This window comes from Leopardus geoffroyi, chromosome B3 (genome assembly GCF_018350155.1).
Source record: "Leopardus geoffroyi isolate Oge1 chromosome B3, O.geoffroyi_Oge1_pat1.0, whole genome shotgun sequence".
NCBI lineage: Eukaryota > Metazoa > Chordata > Mammalia > Carnivora > Felidae > Leopardus > Leopardus geoffroyi.
In genome coordinates this window covers 73,163,944-73,182,545 of record NC_059337.1, presented here as the reverse complement: position 1 = coordinate 73,182,545, position 18,602 = coordinate 73,163,944, and the positions used below count along the sequence as shown (strand labels likewise).

At 38.7% G+C, this 18,602-nt stretch overlaps 1 protein-coding gene and 1 long non-coding RNA gene across 2 annotated transcripts in view; both read left to right on the top strand.

Moving 5' to 3' along the window:
- The window catches only part of LOC123583370, a 110,717-nt gene that overhangs the window by 46,911 nt on the left and 45,204 nt on the right, over positions 1-18,602 (top strand). The window lies entirely within an intron of this gene.
- Positions 8,479-8,983, top strand: LOC123583341 (60S ribosomal protein L27a-like). Its single transcript, XM_045450335.1, has one exon. The coding sequence runs from the start codon at positions 8,494-8,496 to the stop codon at positions 8,929-8,931; it is 438 nt and encodes a 145-aa protein (XP_045306291.1). The 5' UTR covers positions 8,479-8,493; the 3' UTR covers positions 8,932-8,983.

The window sequence follows — 18,602 nt, the reverse complement described above, 5'->3', positions numbered from 1 at the left end:
TGAAAAAGCCATAAGAGCATTTTAGTTTTGGCAAACAAACAAATAAACATAAAGTACAGCTACCCTACTTTAGTACCTTCTTCTCTATATCATTGCCTGGCCCTGTCATACTCTGATCTTATGGGATACAAGAAGTCCAAGAATTCTCAGCTAGCACTACTTGGGAATTCTTTCTGTTACTCATAGACCTAGAAATTCCCTACCACTGTCTCTATTTAAAAGAAACAAAACACTGTTAGCAGTCCTACTGACTTCCTCTTAGTTGTTTCTGAGAGTTTCTATTTCTGGATGTAGAAACATGGTGGATGTAGAATGGTCGGGAGGAGATGGAAGGAGGAGAGAAACACCTTGAAATACCTGTCAAGTTTGTGCCCGATGGCCAGACTAAGTTTTGAAGTGACTTTGTGCATGGTCCTGACTTCCTGGTGTGCATCAGGGAGGGAAAATTGGCAATGTGTTTCTTAGAAAATGCTCTATCTGCCCTATATTAAGTGCTAGCAAAAATCTGGAGTATAAGGATACTGCTAGTAAAGTCTTAGCAAGAAGTAAGAATATGTTATTGGGAAATGGAGGAGAGGAATCCATGTCAGGTAGTGGTAGAAAACTTTTTGAAATTGCCTTCTGTAGTTATGTGGAAGGCTGAACTTGGTTGTAGAGCTGGGGAGATTTCAAAGCAACGAATGAAGGTACCACTGGGTTTCTTCTTGCTGCTTTTAATGAAATGAAGAGAAGAGAGATAAATGGAGGAAAGAATTGTTAAACAAAATGGAACCAGGACTGGATGAATCTGAAAGTTCTCAATTTCTTCAAATGGAAAAAGGTGCTAAAATTAAGATAGAGTGAAAAAACTGACAGTGTGACTACATAACTTTTCATCAAAACCTCAGAAGGATTGAGGGGTGGGAGTATTCAGTCACACAAGGAGCTCTTTCAAGAGGTTTGGATGTGACTCCCAAGCAAACGATAGGACTTCAAAGAAGCTTAAGAGATTGGTCTCTCAGCCATCAGAACATGGGCCACAGGTGCAGTTTTTCTGGAAAGGATCTGTGGGTGGTGGCTTTTTTCTAAAGGAGTAAACTTCATTTAAATCCATGGGAGACCCAGGAGGTGTTTGAGAAAATGATTTCAGCAGAAACACTACCAGCTTGGATTGAAAGGGACAGAATACAGAATAAAAGGAGGAGGTCAGACGCCTAAAACTCTACTGGCAGGAAGCAGTTTTATAAAACTACTCAACTGCAAATATGTGTTACCTTTTGTGAAGGAAGAGAGACGACTCTGAAAGCAGAAGTAAAAGCCAAGGGGTCACAGTTGAGATTTATTTCCAGGCCTTAAATGTAATCAAAGAACTCCTAAGTTTTGCCCAGCTGGATTTCTCCAAGTGTTTCTACACTTGGTTTTCCACTCTTTGGACCCAAATGTCTTTAGCTATTAACCCGTGCCTTCCTGGTCGTGTCTGATCTAACACTGTAATCTGGATGTGTGGGGGAAGGTCGCTTGTTTTGCAGCTTGCCAGATGGAGAGGAATTGTGCCCCAGGAGCTGTACTTAACAGATGACACCCAGGAGCTGCATTTGGACTTGGACACCATTTAGATGATGTGATTTTGTCTATGAGCTGACGCTATATGATATGAGACTCTTGGGGTCTTTGGGAGTGTGTGTGAATGTATTTTACAAGTATAAGGAATATGAATATTTGAGGGTCAGATGGTGGACTCTGGTAGAGAGATAAGTCCCTGCCTCCTGGTGTCCATGCCTTTGGATAATCCCTTCTTTTGAGTGTAGAAGGGACCTGTGACTTGCTTCTAACCAATACAATATGCAAAGGTGATGGGGCTAGGCCTCTGTTTTTTGTTTGTTTGTTTGTTTTTGTTTTTGTTTTTTGTTTTTTGTTTTTTTTGTTGTTGTTACATTATGAAAGGTTTCTGTCTTAGCTAAGATGAGAGATTCTCCTTGCTGGCTTGTGATGTAAGCAGCCGTGTTGAAAAAGCCTAAAGAAAGTGCAGGAGACCACTAGGAGCTCTGGGCAGCCTCTAGGAAAAGAATTGTTTATGAGGATACATTGGGATGTCAGAAAGGACCTTGTAAACTATGAACAGTGATACAAATGCATAAGGCAGCTTTTAACTTTTCAAAAGGAACAAATGATAGGTGTGGTATAAATATTTGTTGACTAAATGAATTAGAAGGTAAAGTGCATTCTGAAAACAAAATTAATAGCTGGTTAGCTGAACCATTGCCCCTTTTTAAGTTATATTATTCCTTACTGAGTCTTACTATCCTTGACAATTCTGGGAGTTTTGTGTCTTAATCCTTCTTTTGTCCTCGATATATGTCTTGTTGAGAATAAAAGCAGATGAAGAGGAAATGGAAGAGAGACAGTGTCATGTTTAGGTGATAAATAACATCATTAATTTTTTTATACATGCATCAGACCTTTATTCATTTGTTGAATAATTCAGACAAAGTCCTATGCTTCTTGATGCTTTTATTCTGGTGGATAGACAGATAAGAATATGCCAACCAATATATAAAGTGATGTCTGCTAATGATGACTGCCATGAAAAAATGTGAGACAGGGTAAGGGTAAAGGGGGATGGGTTGGGTGAGTAGTAGCTATATATGGTTGAAGGAAAGACATCTATGATGAGGTAGCATTTGAGCAGTGATCTGAATGATGGGTGAAGGCAACCATTTGAAGCAACACTACTCTTGTAAAAATATCCAGAGGTGGAAGTCTGCTTGGGGCACTCAAGGAACTATTCTAGGGGGTAAGAGTGATCCCAGTAGAGGAAGAAAGGTGGAGGAAGATGGGAAATATTCAGTAAACTTGAGAGTCTTCTACTTGTCATGTTCTGTGTCATGTTGGGAATACCGAGGTAAAAGAGACATAATCCTTGCTCTCAAGAAATTGAGTACCCTAGAGGAAGCAAGCAACAAATATAAAAATATATAAGGAGATAAGTGCTGTTTTGGAAGCATGTACAAATTTCAAAGGAAGCCAAAGGTTAGAGACCTTAAATTTGCCTAGACCTTAAATTAAGCTTTAGAGAGGAGATATCAGAGGACCATGAGGAGGAGGTGGTGATGAGGTTGCAAACTCCAAACAAAGAGAAGGGTAGAGGGAAGGATGGAGACGAGAGGCGTGTTAACTCATGATATTTCCTGAATTTAGTATTTTGGTAATTCCAGGTCTACATTGGTGACAGATATGTCAGGAGATGAGGCAGCTAAATGCGAATCGTATGTGGGCTTGTGCCAGGCTAAGTCTAAAGAGCTGTGAGAAGTGAAGTAAAATACCTAAATCTGCCTTTTACACAGAGCTGTAAGGTAAGACATATCATCAGTTAAAACAAGAAATATGGAGGCAGAAGAGTTTGAAGTAGGGAAGGTGAAAAGATTATGGGTTTTAGGCTTATACATTTTATATTGCTCAAGGGTCACCTGACCGAAAGGCTGTGGGCTGTATACATAGGTCTGGAGCAAAATCAAGGGTAGAGGCACAGTCATTAGCACACAGGTATTAGTTTCTCTGTCCAGGTGTGGACAGAGAATTAGACTAAGGTTGGAGCCAGAAAAACAGCAACATTTAAGGCAGGAAATAGAGGAGAATTGACTACAGGAATTCCGTAGTATCACTCACCCTACAGTGTTTTAAAGTTTTATTTATAAGCCTAACTGGCCAAGTGGAAAGTGAACTTGTAGGAAATAATTATAATTCAACTTTTTTTGTGTGTATTTGTATTCCCAGCAACTGTTCCAGTGCCTTCTACATGGGATACTTAATGTATGTATATTCAAATGAATGGATGAATAATTAATTAATGAAGGACTCTCTGGCTTGACATTTCTGTTTGGTGCTTCCATCTTTCAGGGTGACATTTCATAGCAATAGTTCTTTGTGTCTTTTTATTTTTATTACTTTTTTTATTGTACAAGGAACACACATTTGTTGAAGAAAAATTAGAAAAAGGAAAGCTAAAACAATTACCCTGAATTCTGCTGGAATAACTATTATTAACATTTCATGTCTATCTTTTAGTCCACTGCTATGAAGAGAATTTAATGTGAGCCACATAACTAATTTAAACTTTTTAGTAGCCACATTAAAAGAAACTATATATAAGTATATAAAACTAATTTAAAAAATATATTTTGTTTAACCTGGTAATCCCCAAATATCATTTCAACATTGGTTCATAAAAATATTAATAGGATTGTTTACATTATTTTCTTTATACTAAGTCTTTGAAACTTTGTGTTTATTTTAAATTCACAGCACATCTTTATTTGGACTCATCACAATCCAAGTGTTTAGGAGCCTTGTTAGCTAGTGGCTATGTATGGATAACACAGTTCAAAATTCCTTTTGAGGTATACATACTGACATATTTAAATTGTAATTCTCCCTCCACAAAGTGAAGGTCATGAGAAACATATAGCTTTGTAAGCTTTTTGTATTAAATGTTCACTTTGAGAACAGTTTTGGATTTACAGAAAAGTTGTGAAGATAGTACACATACTTTCCATACTGCACACCCAGTTTCCCTTATGACGAACATCTTAAAATGGTACATTTGCCACAGTTAAGAAATGGATGCTGATATATTATTATTGGCTAAAGTTCATACTTCTGTAGTTTTACTTTGATTTACCTAAAGTTCTTTATCTCCTGCAGAGTCCCACAAGGAGACCACATTACATTTAGTTTTCATGTTTCCTCAAGCTCCTGTTGGCTATGGCAATTTCTCAGATTTTTCTTGTTTTTTAATTTTCTTTAAATTTAATTTATTTTATTTATTTCTTATGAACTTAAAATTTTTTTTATTGTTTATTTTTGAGAGAGAGAGAGACAGAGATAGAGCACAAGCAGGGAGGGACAGAGAGAGAGGGAGACACAGAATCTGAAGCAGGCTTCAGGCTCTGAGCTGTCAGCACAGAGTTTGATGTGGGGCTCAAACCCATGAAAGGTGAGATCATGACCTGAGCTGAAGTTGGACGCTTAACTGACTGAACCACATAGGCAACCTAAAGTTTATTTTATTTTAGAGAGAAAAAGAGCATAAGCAGGGGAGTGAGGCTGAGAGATAGAGAGAGAGAGAGAGAAAGAGAGAGAGAAAATCCCAGCAGGCTCCATGCTCTGTGTTGAGCCCAATATAGTCTCCTTCCCACAAGTCTGGGATCATAACCAGAGACAAAATCAAGAGTTGGATGCTCAACTGACAGAGCCACCCAGGCGCTCCTCAGATTTTTCTTACTTTTGATGACCTTGACAATTTTTAGGAGTATTAGTTAGATGCTTCGCAGAATGCCCCTAAATTGGGATTTTTCTGATGATTTCCTCATGATTAGACTGAGGTTGTGGGTTTTGGGGAGGAAGATCACAGAGGTAACGTGCCATTTCTCTTCACTTCATATCAAGGGGACATGCTATCAACATCTCTGGTGATTTTGACCATGATCAGCGAGCTAAACTGGTGTTTGGCAGGTTTCTCCACTATTGCCCTTTTTTATTTTTTTAAAAATAATCTATTCATTCATTTTTAGAGAGAGAGAGAGGGATAGTGAGCAGGGGAGGTGCAAAGAGGTAGGGAGAGAGAGAATCCCAAGCAGGCTCTACACTGACAGTCCAGAGCTCAGTCTCACAAGCTGTGAGATTATGACCTGAGCCAAAATTAAGAGTCAGATGCTTAATGGATTGAGTCACCCAGGTGCCCCAATCCACTGTTGCTCTTTTGTCACACTTACCACACTGTTCCTTTTGGAAGGAAGTCACTATGAGCAGCACACATTTGAGGAGTCAGAAATGTGGAGTATCGAAGTAAATTATTTAGAGTTCTGAAGCATGGGAAGTTTGTTCTGCCTCACACTTTTTCAATGATTTATTTATATCAGTGATTCATGGATATTTATTTTATACTTTATTTTATTGCTTAAATTGTTCTAGTTTCAGCCACAGGGAGCTTTTTTAGTTGACTCTGATATCTCCTTAACATAGCCCCATCGTAGGTGGTGGTGGTTCTTTTTTTTTTTTTTTTTTTTTTTTTAACATTTTAAGATACTACAGATTTATCTGGAATATTCCCTGTGCCAGCCCTAGAATCAGCCATTTCTCCAAGGAGCCCTGGTTCCTTGTACTGAAAAATTGTATTAGAAACCAAGATACGAGATCTAGGTATGCTCATTGCTTCCGAGCTATCCTCAGAAACATCAAAGTGTGACCTAGATTTTGAGAGACAGTGAGTTCAAAAGGTAGAGATGGGGAGGAAACTGTTTCTGGAGAAGCAGCTGGCAGGAGCAGGAGCAGGAATTGAGATTTGGGAAAAGCACAGTCTCACAAGGAATCCAGAAGTCTTAAATAAGCAAAATTCTTTGGAGGGACACAGTAGGGAGATTAATCTGGCAGCAGTAAACAAGGTGACCCTGGGCAGAAGAGTTTCAAAGGGGAGAGAACAGTTAAATGTTCAGTGTAATAACAGGTACAGTGTTAAATTTGTCCCTCCCCCTAATCACCCTGGATGACATGGGACGAAATCACAACACACATCTGGCACCAGGCTTCACCCTTAATGACCTTGTTCCAGCACCAGCAAATGTGGCCGTTCTCTGGATCTGCTGGGACCAGGTGGCTTCAACAGTCTCTACCAAATGTCCTTCCAGCAGTGGAACTGCTTTTCCCCATGTGGCCCAAGAACCTCCCAGACCCCACTCTGCTCCTGGGGATTTGCCCTTCCCACCAGAGCACTGCCAGGTATGGAGCTGAAGGGTTGCAGACTTTGTGCTCCCCTTGTTTACAGTCTTAATGGAATTTAAACCCTCTCTTTCTCCTTTCTCCCTTTTTAGTTTAGTCCCTGCAGCTGTTTTCCACTTTCTCTCCAGCTGCTTTTTGGGAGGGAGGGGTGCTTTTCCCATGTTCTCCCCGCCCCCTCCTGCCCTGTCTCCGTCCTCTCTCCACCCGCAAAAGTACCTCCCTGCCCACCATGGCCTCTTGCTCCCCAAGTTCACCTCTCTGTGCTGTGTACCTGCTGAATTCTGTGGTTCGGGTTGTGCAAATTGTTGTGTTAATCCTCAGATCAGTTTTCTAGGTGTGCAGGATGGTTTAGTGTTGGTCTGGCTGTATTTCTTGGACGCGAGACACACAAAAAACTTCCATGCTGTTCTGCCATCTTGGCTCCCTCCAAAGAACCATTTTAAATGGATTCTTTCCTTTGTTTCTTTGTCTTTATTACCTTAATTTTAGCACTGACTATGACTATTTTTGTCCTCCTACTTTTGTTTACTCTTACTCTCTTTTAAAACTTTCTGGTTGAATGTTTAGCTCATTACGTTCAGTCTTTTAGTTTACATTTTTGTAAGGTATAAAAAGTTCTCTGTGTGCTGCTTAGGTTCATTGCTCAAGTTTTAAAATTTATACCTTTCATGATTGTTCAGTTGGAAATATTTTAACAATTCCGTTATAATTTCTTTTCTCGTTCATAAATAATTTTATTTTTTAAGTTTATGAATTTATTTTGAGTGAGAGAGAGAAAGCAGGGGAGAAGTAGAGAGAGAGGGAGAGAGAGAACCTCAAGAAGACTCCTTGCTGTCAGTGCAGAACCTGATGCAGGGCTCGAACTCATGAACCTGAGCCAAAATCGTGACCTGAGATTATGACCTGAGTGAAATCCAGAGTCAGACATTTCGCTGACTGACCTGCTCAGGTGCCCCTTGTTCATAAATTATTTAGGAGTGCATTTCTTTTTATTTAAAGTTGGCTTTTTTATGAATAGTATCTAACTTTATTAATTGTAATAAAAACACATGATATCACTATATGATATTGATTCTTGAAAACTTATTGAGATTTGCTTTTTTGTGGTAAATATTACTGATTATTTCTTATTTTAAACATTATTTTTAACGTTTATTTATTTTTGAGAGACAGAGTGAAAGTGGGGAAGAGGCAGAGAGAGAAGGAGACAGATCCAAAGCAGGCACCAGGCCCTGAGCTGTCAGCACAGAGTCCAATGTGGGGCTCAAACCTACACACCCTGAGATCATGACCTGAACCTAAGTCTGACACTGAACTGACTGAGCCTTCCAGGCACCTCTATTTCTGATTCTTTCTTTCTTTCTTTCTTTCTTTCTTTCTTTCTTTCTTTCTTTCTTTCTTTCTTTCTTTCTTTCTTTCTTTCTTTCCCTTCCTTCCTTCCTTCCTTCCTTCCTTCCTTCCTTCCTTCCTTTCTTTTAATTTTTAATGTTTATTTATTTTGAGAGAGAGACAGACAGAGCATGAATTGGGGAGGGGTGGAGAGAGAGAGAGACAGAAAATATGAAACAACTCCACGCTCTGAGCATAGAGCTCAATATGGGGCTCGAACCCACGAACGGTAAGATCATGACCTGAGCTGAAGTCTAGTGATTAACCAAATGAGCCACCCGTGCATCCCTATTTCTGATTATTTATTAAGGATAAATTTCCTAATATAGAGCTTTCTTCTGGGCCACTGACATGCCATCCAGACTGAGGAAGACCCGGAAACTTCGGGGCCACGTGAGCCATGGCCACGGCTGCGTCCGTAAGCACCGGGAGCACCTAGGAGGCTGGGGTAATGCTGGTGGCATGCATCACCACAGGATCAACTTTGACAAATATCGTCCAGGTTACTTTGGAAAAGTTGGTGTGAGGCATTACCACTTAAAAAGGAACCAGAGCTTCTGCCCAACTGTTAACCTTGATAAACTGTGGACCTTGGTCAGTAAGGAGACACGGGTAAATGCTGCCAAAAACAAGACTGGAGCTGCTCCTATCATTGATGTGGTGCGATCGGGCTACTACAAAGTATTGGGAAAGGGAAAGCTCCCCAAACAGCCTGTTATTGTGAAGGCCAAATTCTTCAGTAAAAGAGCTGAGGAAAAGATTAAGGGTGTGGGGGAGCCTGTGTCTTAGTAGCCTGAAGCCACATGGAGAGAGGTTCATTAAATACTAACAACTGCTTTTCTTTTCTGGTCTGGGTGTAAGTTCTTTAGCACCCCTACCTCTCTATCTGTACATTGGAAAGTCACCTAACAGATCCAGGAGTAAGGGCATGAGGGCCCGAGCTCCTTTTGCCAACTCCCCTCAGAAAATGTGCAAGAGATAGCACCAGTACTTAAAGGACTTGGCCCTACTTTGAACATTTATAAAGTGAGAATATTTGTCGATAGCATATTTGTGTATCTTAGAGTTGAAAGGCCTGTTTTGCATTGTATACTCTGAAAATACAATGAATGGGAGAATATAAAAAAAATTTCCTAATATAGAATTGTTGGGTGAAATAATTTTATACATATTAATAAATTACCCTTCCAATGACTGTACAAATTGACATTTTTATAGCATTTTCTAAGAGTTTTGTTTCATGACATCAGCATCTAATGATTTAAAACAAAGTACTTAACAATTTATAGAGAAAAAAATATTTGCTTATTGTTTTATAATGCATTTGTTCACCATGACATTGGATTCTTTTCGTTTTTGTGCTTGTTTTTTTGTAATTGTTTAATTTTTTACATTTATTTATTTTTGAGAGATAGAGTGAGACAGAGTGTGAGCTGGGGAGGGTTAGAGAGAGAAGGAGACAGAGAATCTGAAGCAGTCTCCAGGCTCTGAGCAAGCTGTCAGCACAGAACCTGACATGGGGCTCGAACCCATATCATGACCAGAACTGAGGTTAGGCGTTCGACCGACCGAGCCACCCAGGCGCCCCTGTGCTTGTTTTTTTGTTTTTGTTTTTTAATTTGGAAATTATTTGTTCATATCCATTGCATTTTTAAAAATTGGTATAATTTTTCTCAAGTTTCTTTGTAAAAATGTTTTATTTTTTAAGGATATTAAACAACTTTGTTCATAAACGATCATTATCCCAGAGTCCATTAGGATTCTTAGCCAGATAGGTAGGCAGCTGAATGTTTATTTTGACAGTTCCTGAGCTCCTTGAACTAATCATGTACCTGGGCCCTCCCAACCCCACAACTCGCCATTACCCTGATGTATCTTAACATACAAGCCACAGAAGATCCGTGGCCTTTATCCAGGTTGTTTCTGAGAACTATTTCAGAAAACCCTGAAATGCTGGCTGCTGAAATTATCATTCCAGAAGAGTCAAAGATGACATGAGTACCAACGGGTACACATAAAGCTTAGGGTGACCTACTCAAGATAAGTAAAAAGTTCTCCTGACCAAGTTATTCTTCTGACAGGGGTTTATTATAAAGGATGAATCTTTATAACCATTGTTATAAAGTGCATCTTGCCCAAAGGCATGATAATGAAATGGGGAGCTTCTCCCAATGGAGAGGTTTACAAGCCTGGGATTGGGTAGAAGACAGGCTTTGGGAAAATTGTGCTTGCAGGAGAAGGAAAGAGTTGCTCACAGACTTTCCTAACGTTTCAGAGAATTTTAAAGAGATTCGGCCTCAATTACCTCAATATTATTCAGGCTTCTGATTTTCATCCTTATTCCTTTTTTGTCCTGAGTTCAGGCCTCTCACCCACCCCCAGAGAGTGTCAGCATCTTCTCATTGTTCTGAGAGTTGTGTTAGTGGCACGATTGCCCCCTGGAGGCCAGACAGCAGCCTCCTTAAAGTATTCTAGGCCTGTGTCTCTCAGGGCTGGGGGCACATTAGAAGAAATTGAGGGGTTGTAACAAAGAGTGCTCAGTCCGGAGCACCTAGACCACTGGAGAAGTGGGGACACATTCCAGTATCACCACATTAAGGTTTGACCTTGAGTAAAACAATAAGATGGAAATGAAAGCAACTGCTCTGAAATAAATCTAAACATACCCAGAAGCAGAATCACTCATAGAAATTAGCAGGGTAAATAAAAGATGTCAGGGGGATGGAAAAAAGAGATATTTTACCTGTAGGTTTACCTGTATGTTTACCAGTCTGGAAGGTAATCCATTTTAGCAAATCTCCCCCTGGGACTTGGAGTTTGAGTGTGACAGATTTTTGGTGTATATTTGTGATCTGCCCATGAAGGTACTCATTTTCATATATAAGTTGACTGCTGATTACCCAAGTTGGCCTCCTAATTCTTAGACCTTACTTTTCACTCAGCTTTCCCTGGGTTCTGGGTGGCTGGAATATTAGTAGGGGCCAACATCACTGAGCTCTCAACCGAAACTGGATCAAAGGCTTGGTTTCAGTGCCAAGACTAGCATTTTTGATAGTTCTACTTCAACACCGGCACTAATTTAAATTTTATCTTTTCAATCATAAAATCACAAAAATTAGAATTAAAGGGCCTTTTGAGGTTCTCCAGGCAAGCTTCCTTATTTTAAAGATCTGAAAAAAAGACATAAGAGCATTTTATATTTGGCAAACAAATAAACATCAATTATAGCTACCCTACTTTCGTACCTTCTTCTCTGTCCTCATTCTGTAAGTTGTTTCTGGAAGTTTCTATTTCTGGATGTAGAAACTTCATGGATGTAGAATGGTTGTGGATAGATGGAGGGAGGAGAGAAACACCTTGAAATACCTCTCAGGCCTGTGCCTGAGGGACAGACTTCAAGTTATGAAGTGACTTTCTGCATGGTCCTGACTTCCTGGTGTGCATCAGGGAGGGAAATCTGGCAATGTGTTTCTAGATCCAGCTCTATTTGCCCTATATTAAGGGTTAACAGAAATCTGGACTTTAAGGATACTGCTAGTGAAGTCTTAGAAGGAAGTAAAGACTATGTTATTGGGAACTGGAGGAGGGGAATCCAGGTCAAGAGTTGCAGAAAAATTTTGAAATTGCCTCCTATAGTTATGCAGAAAGTTGAACTCTGTTGTAGAGCTGGGGAGATTTCAAAGCAATGTAAGAAGGTTTCACCTGGTTTCTTCTTGCTGCTTTTAATGAAATGAAGAGAAGAGAGATAAATGGAGGAAAGAATTGTGAAACAAAAAGGAACCAGGACAGGATGAATCTGAAAATTCTCAATTTATTCTAACAGAAAAAGATGCAAAAATTAAGATAGTGTGGCACAAAGAAAAAATGTGACAGTGTGACTATATAATCTTTGATCAAAACTTCAGAAGGATTGAGGGATGGGAGTATTCAGTCGCACAAGGAGCTCTTTCAAGCGGTTTGGATGTGACTTCCAACCACATGATAGTACTTCTAGGAAGCTTAAGAGAAATGTTCCTCAGCTATCTGAGCAGGGGCCACAGGTACAGGTTATCTGGAAAGGATCTGTAGGTGTGGCTTTTTTCTAAAGGAGTAAACTTGATTGAAATCCATGGTGGACTCAGGAAGTGTTTGAGACAATTATTTCAGCAGAAACACTACCAGATTGGATTGAAAGTGACAGTGAACAGAATAAAAGTAGGAGTTCAGGGTCGCCTGGGTGGCTCAGTCGGCTAAGCAGCCTACTTCAGCTCAGGTCACAATCTCACGGTTTGTGGGTTCGAGCCCCGCATCTGGCTCTGTGCTGACAGCTTGAAGCCTGGAGCCTGCTTCAGATTCTGTGTCTCCCTCTCTCTCTGCCTCTCTCCAGCTCATGATCTGTCTCTCAAAAATAAATAAACGTTAAAAACAATTAAAAAAAAGTTAGCTGAACCATTGCCCATTTTCATTTTATAATATTATTGCTTACTCAGTCTTATTATACTTGACAATTCTTGGAAATTTGTGTCTTAATCTTTCTTTTGTCCTAGATATATGGCTTGATGAGAATAAAGCAAATGAACGGGAAATGGAAGAGAGACTGTGTCATATGTAGGTGATAAATACCATCATTTATATTTTTATAGATGCACCAGATCTTTGTTCATTTGTTGAATAATTCAAAGTCCCAAGCTTTGGTGCTTATCTTGTGGTGGAGATACATGTAAAAATATATTCCAACAACATATAATATATTTGCTAATGATGATTGCAATGAAAAATGTGAGACAGGGTAAAGGGGAAGAGAGAATGTGTTAGGTAGGTACTATCTATATTGCAGTAAAGATGTCTCTAATGGGGTGGCATTTGAGCAGGAATCTGAATGATGGGATTAAGGAGACTATTTGAAGCAAGAATAGTCTAGTAAGAAAAACCCAGATGTGGAAGCCTGCTTGGGGCACTCAAGGGTAAGAGTGACCCCAGTAGAGTAAGAAAGGTGAAGGATAATGGGAAATATTCAATAAACTTGAGAGTCTTCTATTTGTTATGATCTGTGTAATGTTGGGAATATCGATGTGAAAGAGACATAATCTCTGGTGTCAAGAAATTGAGTATCCTAGAGGAAGAAGGCAATAAATATAAAAATATACAAGGAGATAAGTGCTGTTCTCATAGATAAGTACAAATTTCAAAGGGAGCCAGATGAGAGAGACTTTAAACTTGCCTAGAAGATCAAGGAAGGCTTCAGAGAGAAGAAGTCAGAGGACAATGAGGAGGAGGTGGTGATGAGGTTGGAAACTCCAAACAAAGAGTAGGGTAGAGGGAAGGATGGAGACAAGAGATGTGTTAACTCATGATATTTCCTGAATTCAGTATTTTGGTAATTCCAGGACTACGTTGGTGACAGATGTGTCAGGAGATGAGGCAGCTAAATGAGAATCGTATGTGGGCTTGTGCCAGGCTTAGTCTAAAAAGCTGTGAGAAGTGAAGTAAAATACCTAAATTTGCCTTTTACACAGAGCTGTAAGGTAAGACAGTATCATCAATTAAAACAAGAAATATGGAGGCAGAAGATCTTGAAGTAGGGGAGGTGACAGATTATGGGTTTTAGGTTTATACATTTTATATTGCTCAAGGGTCACCTGACCCAAAGGCTGTGGGCTGTATACATAGGTCTGGTGCAAAATCAAGGTTAGAGGCATAGTCATTAGCATATATGTATTAGCTGCAATTTAGGTGTGGACAAGAATTAGACTAAGGTGGGAGCCAGGAAAAAAGCAGCATTAAAAGCAGGAAATAGAGGAGAATTGACAATAGGAATCCCATAGTATCAGTGACCTTACAGTGTTTTAAAATTTTATTTACAAGCCTATTTGGCCATGTGGACTGTGACCTTGTAGGAAATAATTTTTTGTGTATTTGTAGTCCCAGGAACTGTCCTTGTGCTTTGCACATGGGATACTTAATATATGTATATTCAAATGAGTGGGTGAATAATTAATTAATGAAGGACTCTATGGCTTAACATTTTTGCTTGATGCTCCATCTTTTAGTATGACATTTCATAGCAGTAGTTCTTTGTGTCTATATTTTTATTACTTTTTTTATTGTACAAGGAACACACATTTATTGAAGAAAAATTAGAAAAAGGAAAGCTGTGGCACAAAAACAGACACTCAGATCAATGGAACAGAAAAGAGAACCCAGAAATGGACCCACAAACATATGGTCAACTAATTTTTGACAAAGTAGGAAAGAATATTCAGCGGAATACATACAGTCTCTTCAGCAACTGGTGCTGGGAAAACTGGACAGCGACATGCAGAAGAATGAACCTGGACCATTTTCTTACACCAGACACAAAAATAAACTCAAAATGGATGAAAGGCCTCAATGTAAGACAGGAAGCCATCAAAATCCTTGAGGAGAAAGCAGGCAAAAACCTCTTTGATCTTGGCCGCAGCAACTTCTTACTCAACACGTCTCTGGAGGCAAAGGAAACAAAAGCAAAAATAAACCACTGGGACCGCATCAAATAAAAAGCTTCTGCACAGTGAAGGAAACAATCAGCAAAGCTAAAAGTCAACTGACAGAATGGGAGAAGATATTTGCAAACTACATATGTGTTAAAGGGTTAGTATCCAAAATCTATAAAGAACTTATCAAACTCAACACCTGAAAAAAAAATAATCCAGTGAAGAAATGGGCAAAAGACACGAATAGACGCTTCTCCAAAGACATCCAGATGGCCAACCGACACATGAAAAAATGCTCAACATCACTCATCATCAGGGAAATACAACTCAAAACCACAATGAGATAACCACCTTGCACCTGTCTGAATGGCTAACATTAACAACTCAGACAACAACAGATGTTGGTGAGGATGTGGAGAAAGAAGATCTCTTTTGCACTGCTGTTGGGAATGCAAGCTGGTGCAGCCACTCTGGAAAACAGTGGGGAAGTTCCTCAAAAAACTAAAAATAGAACTACCCTATGACCCAGCAATTGCACTACTAGGCATTTATCCACAGGATACAGGGGTGCTGTTTCAAAGGGACACATGCACCCCCATGTTTATAGCAGCACTATCAACAATAGCCAAAGTATGGAAAGAGCCCAAATGTCCATTGATGGAGGAATGGCTAAAGAAGATGTGGTATATGTATACAATGGAGTATTACTCAGCAATCAAATGAATGAAATCTTGCCATTTGCAACTATATGGATGCAATGGGAGGGTATTATGCTAAGTGAAATTAGTCAGAGAAAGACAAATATCATATGACTTCACTCATATGAGGACTTTAAGAGACAAAACAGATGAACATAAGGGAAGGGAAGCACAAATAATATAAAAACAGGGAGGGGGACAAAACAGAAGAGACTCTTAAATATGGAGAACAGAGAGTTACTGGAGAGGTTGTGGGAGGGGGGATGGGCTACATGGGTAAGGGGCATTAAGGAATCTACTCCTGAAATCATTGTTGCACTATATGCTAACTAATTTGGATGCAAATTTAAAAAAATAAAATTAAAAAAAACATACCCAGAAATTTCAAAAAAATATCTACTAGATTAGATAAAAAAAAAAAAAACCCCAAAAAATAAAAACAAACAAACAAAAAACAAACAAACAAAAAACAAACAAACAAAAAAAGAATATTCTTTTCCCCAGGGGCACCTGGCCGTCTCATTCAGGAAAGCATGTGACTCTTGATCTCAGGGTTGTGAGTTCAAGCCCCAGGTTGGGCATGGAGCCTACTTAAAAAAAAAAAAAAAAAGAATATCCTTAAAAATATTCTTTTCCCCAACCAGCTGAATTGGATCCTTTATCCAAGTTATGTAAATACTTGCTACCATTATTATTATGGGTCCAAGTATCTCATCTACATGGGGTTTTGGGCTCCCACACATGGGACACTGGCAAGTGACAATTCACTCAAAACAAAAGCTTGACATAACACAGTAAAAAGGAAAAGAAAAACCCAAAGTTTTATGTGTGTCTCTGCACATGTGTTTGTGAGAAAACACACCCACGCATAATGTTAAAAGGCCACACTACCCTGACTACATCCTAAACCTAGGCATATCCCTGTAGTTCTGACCACATTCAAATGTCTTAATTCAATGCGATTTTGGATACCCACAATTCCTTTCATTCAGCTGGACAAAAATAGCCAGGTTGCTCTGCAAAAAGAATACAACTTATCATCATGCTTCTGTGTTGGGAGACATTCTCGGTAAAATTTGAGCCCAGACTCAAAACTTGTGGATTTATCTGTCTATTCTTTATTCATTCATCTACTTACCCACCCACCTATATTATCTATCATCTATCTATCTATCTATCTATCTATCTATCTATCTATCTATTATCTAATCATGCATCCATCCATCCATCCATGCATCCAACAAACACTAACTCATTTCTTTGGAGCTCATGAGTTTTTTTGGAACTCATTTCAGTTCACTAGCCTCTCTTCCTTGCCCAAGAGAGAAGCACTTTCACGATGCTAAGCCTTCACTTTTCACAGGGAATGACTTACCTCCTGTCCATTTTGTAAAATCCCACTGATCCTTAAAATTCAGGTTCAATTCTTTTTATTTTAAGTAATGTCTACCCACAACGTGGGGCCCTAACTCATGACCCCAAGATCAAGAGTTGCATGCCCTACCGACTGAGCCAGCCAGGCCCCCTGGTTCAATTCTTTTTTGGAAAATGGTTCACAGACTCCTACTCCTACTGCAAGCCCACACTGTTATCTTCCATCTTAATTTTATGGTACTAAGGTTGTGTATCCCTCTTTTATTATGTAATAAATTGCTTCCTTCAAGATCTCTCAAAAAAAAAAAAAAAAAAAAGAAAAAAAGAAAAAAAAAAACTAAGCTAAAATGTTACCCTGGATTCCACTATCAGGAATAACAATTGCTAACATTTCATGTCTATCCTTTTAGACCACTGCTATCAATAGAAATACAATCTGAACCACATAAATAATTTAAATTTTTTAGGAGTCACATTAAAAGAAACTATAAATAAATATATAAAATTAATTTTAAAAATATGTTATTTAACCTGATAAACCCCAAATATCATTTCAACATTAGTTAATAAATAAATATTAATGCGAATGTTTATATTTTTTTCTTCATGGAAGTCTTTGAAAGCTGGTGTGTATTTGACACTCACAGCACATCTTAATTTGGACTAGTCACAATCCGCGTGTCCTGTAACCACTGTACCCTGTGGCTGTGTTTGCACAGCACAGTTCAAGACTCCTTTTGATGTATAAATAATGATATGACTATACATAAAATTGTAATTCTTCCTCCACAAAGTGCAGGTGATATGAAACCTATAGTTTTGTAAGTTTTTATAATAAGTGTAATTTTAGAACAGTTATAGATTTATAGAAAAGTCATGAAAATAGTACACATAGATTCCATACACTGCACACCCAGTTTCCCTTACTATTAACATCTTACAATGGTACATTTGCCACAATTAATAAAACAATACTGATACATTATTAACTGAAGTTCATACTTCACTAGATTTACTTTGATTTTACCTAATGTCCTTTATCTACTACAGAATCCCACTAAGAGACCACATTACATTTAGTTTTCATGTCTCCTTAGGCTCCTCTTGGCTATGACTAGTTCTCAGGTTTTTCTTATTTTTCTTAAACTTTCTTTTTAATTTAAATTTTATTTTATATTAGAGAAGGGGGGGAGGGAAGGAGGAAGGGAGACAGCATGAGCTGGGGAGAGGGGCAGAGGGAGAGAGATAGAAACCCAAACTGTTTCCTTATTTCCTTATTCCTTTTTTTGATGCCTGAATAATATTCCATTGTATGTATGTATATATATATATATATATATATATATATATATATCACCAGTTCTTTATCCATTCATTAGTTGATGGACATATGGGCTTTATCCATAGTTTGGCTATTGTTGAAAATGCTGCTATAAATATTGGGGTTCATGTACCTCTCAAATCTGAATTTTTGTGTCCTTTGGGTAAACACTAGTGCAATTGCTGGGCCATAGGGTAGTTCTATTTTTAACTTTTTAAGGAACCTCCATACAGTTCTCCAGAATGGCTGAACCAGTTTGCAGTCCCACCAATAGTGCAAGAGGACTCCCCTTTCTCCACACCCTCGCCAATACCTGTGGTTTCTTATGTTGTTAATTTTAGCCATTCAGACAGGTGTGAGGTGGTATCTCATTGTGATTTTGATTTGTATTTCCCTGATGATGAGTGATGTGGAGCATCTTTTTATGTGTCTATTAGTCTCTGGATGTCTTCTTTGGAAAAGTGCCTATTCATGTCTTCTGCTCATTTCTTAACTGGATTATTTGTTTTTGGGGGTGTTGAGTTTGACTAGGTTCTTTAGAGATTTTGGATTCTAACCCTTATTCAGATATGTTTGCAAATATCTTCTTCCATTCTGTAAGTTTTATTGATTGTT

Bases quoted from the DNA above. Each gene is read 5' to 3' on its own strand.
- LOC123583341 (XM_045450335.1), top strand. From the start codon at position 8,494: ATGCCATCCAGACTGAGGAAGACCCGGAAACTTCGGGGCCACGTGAGC.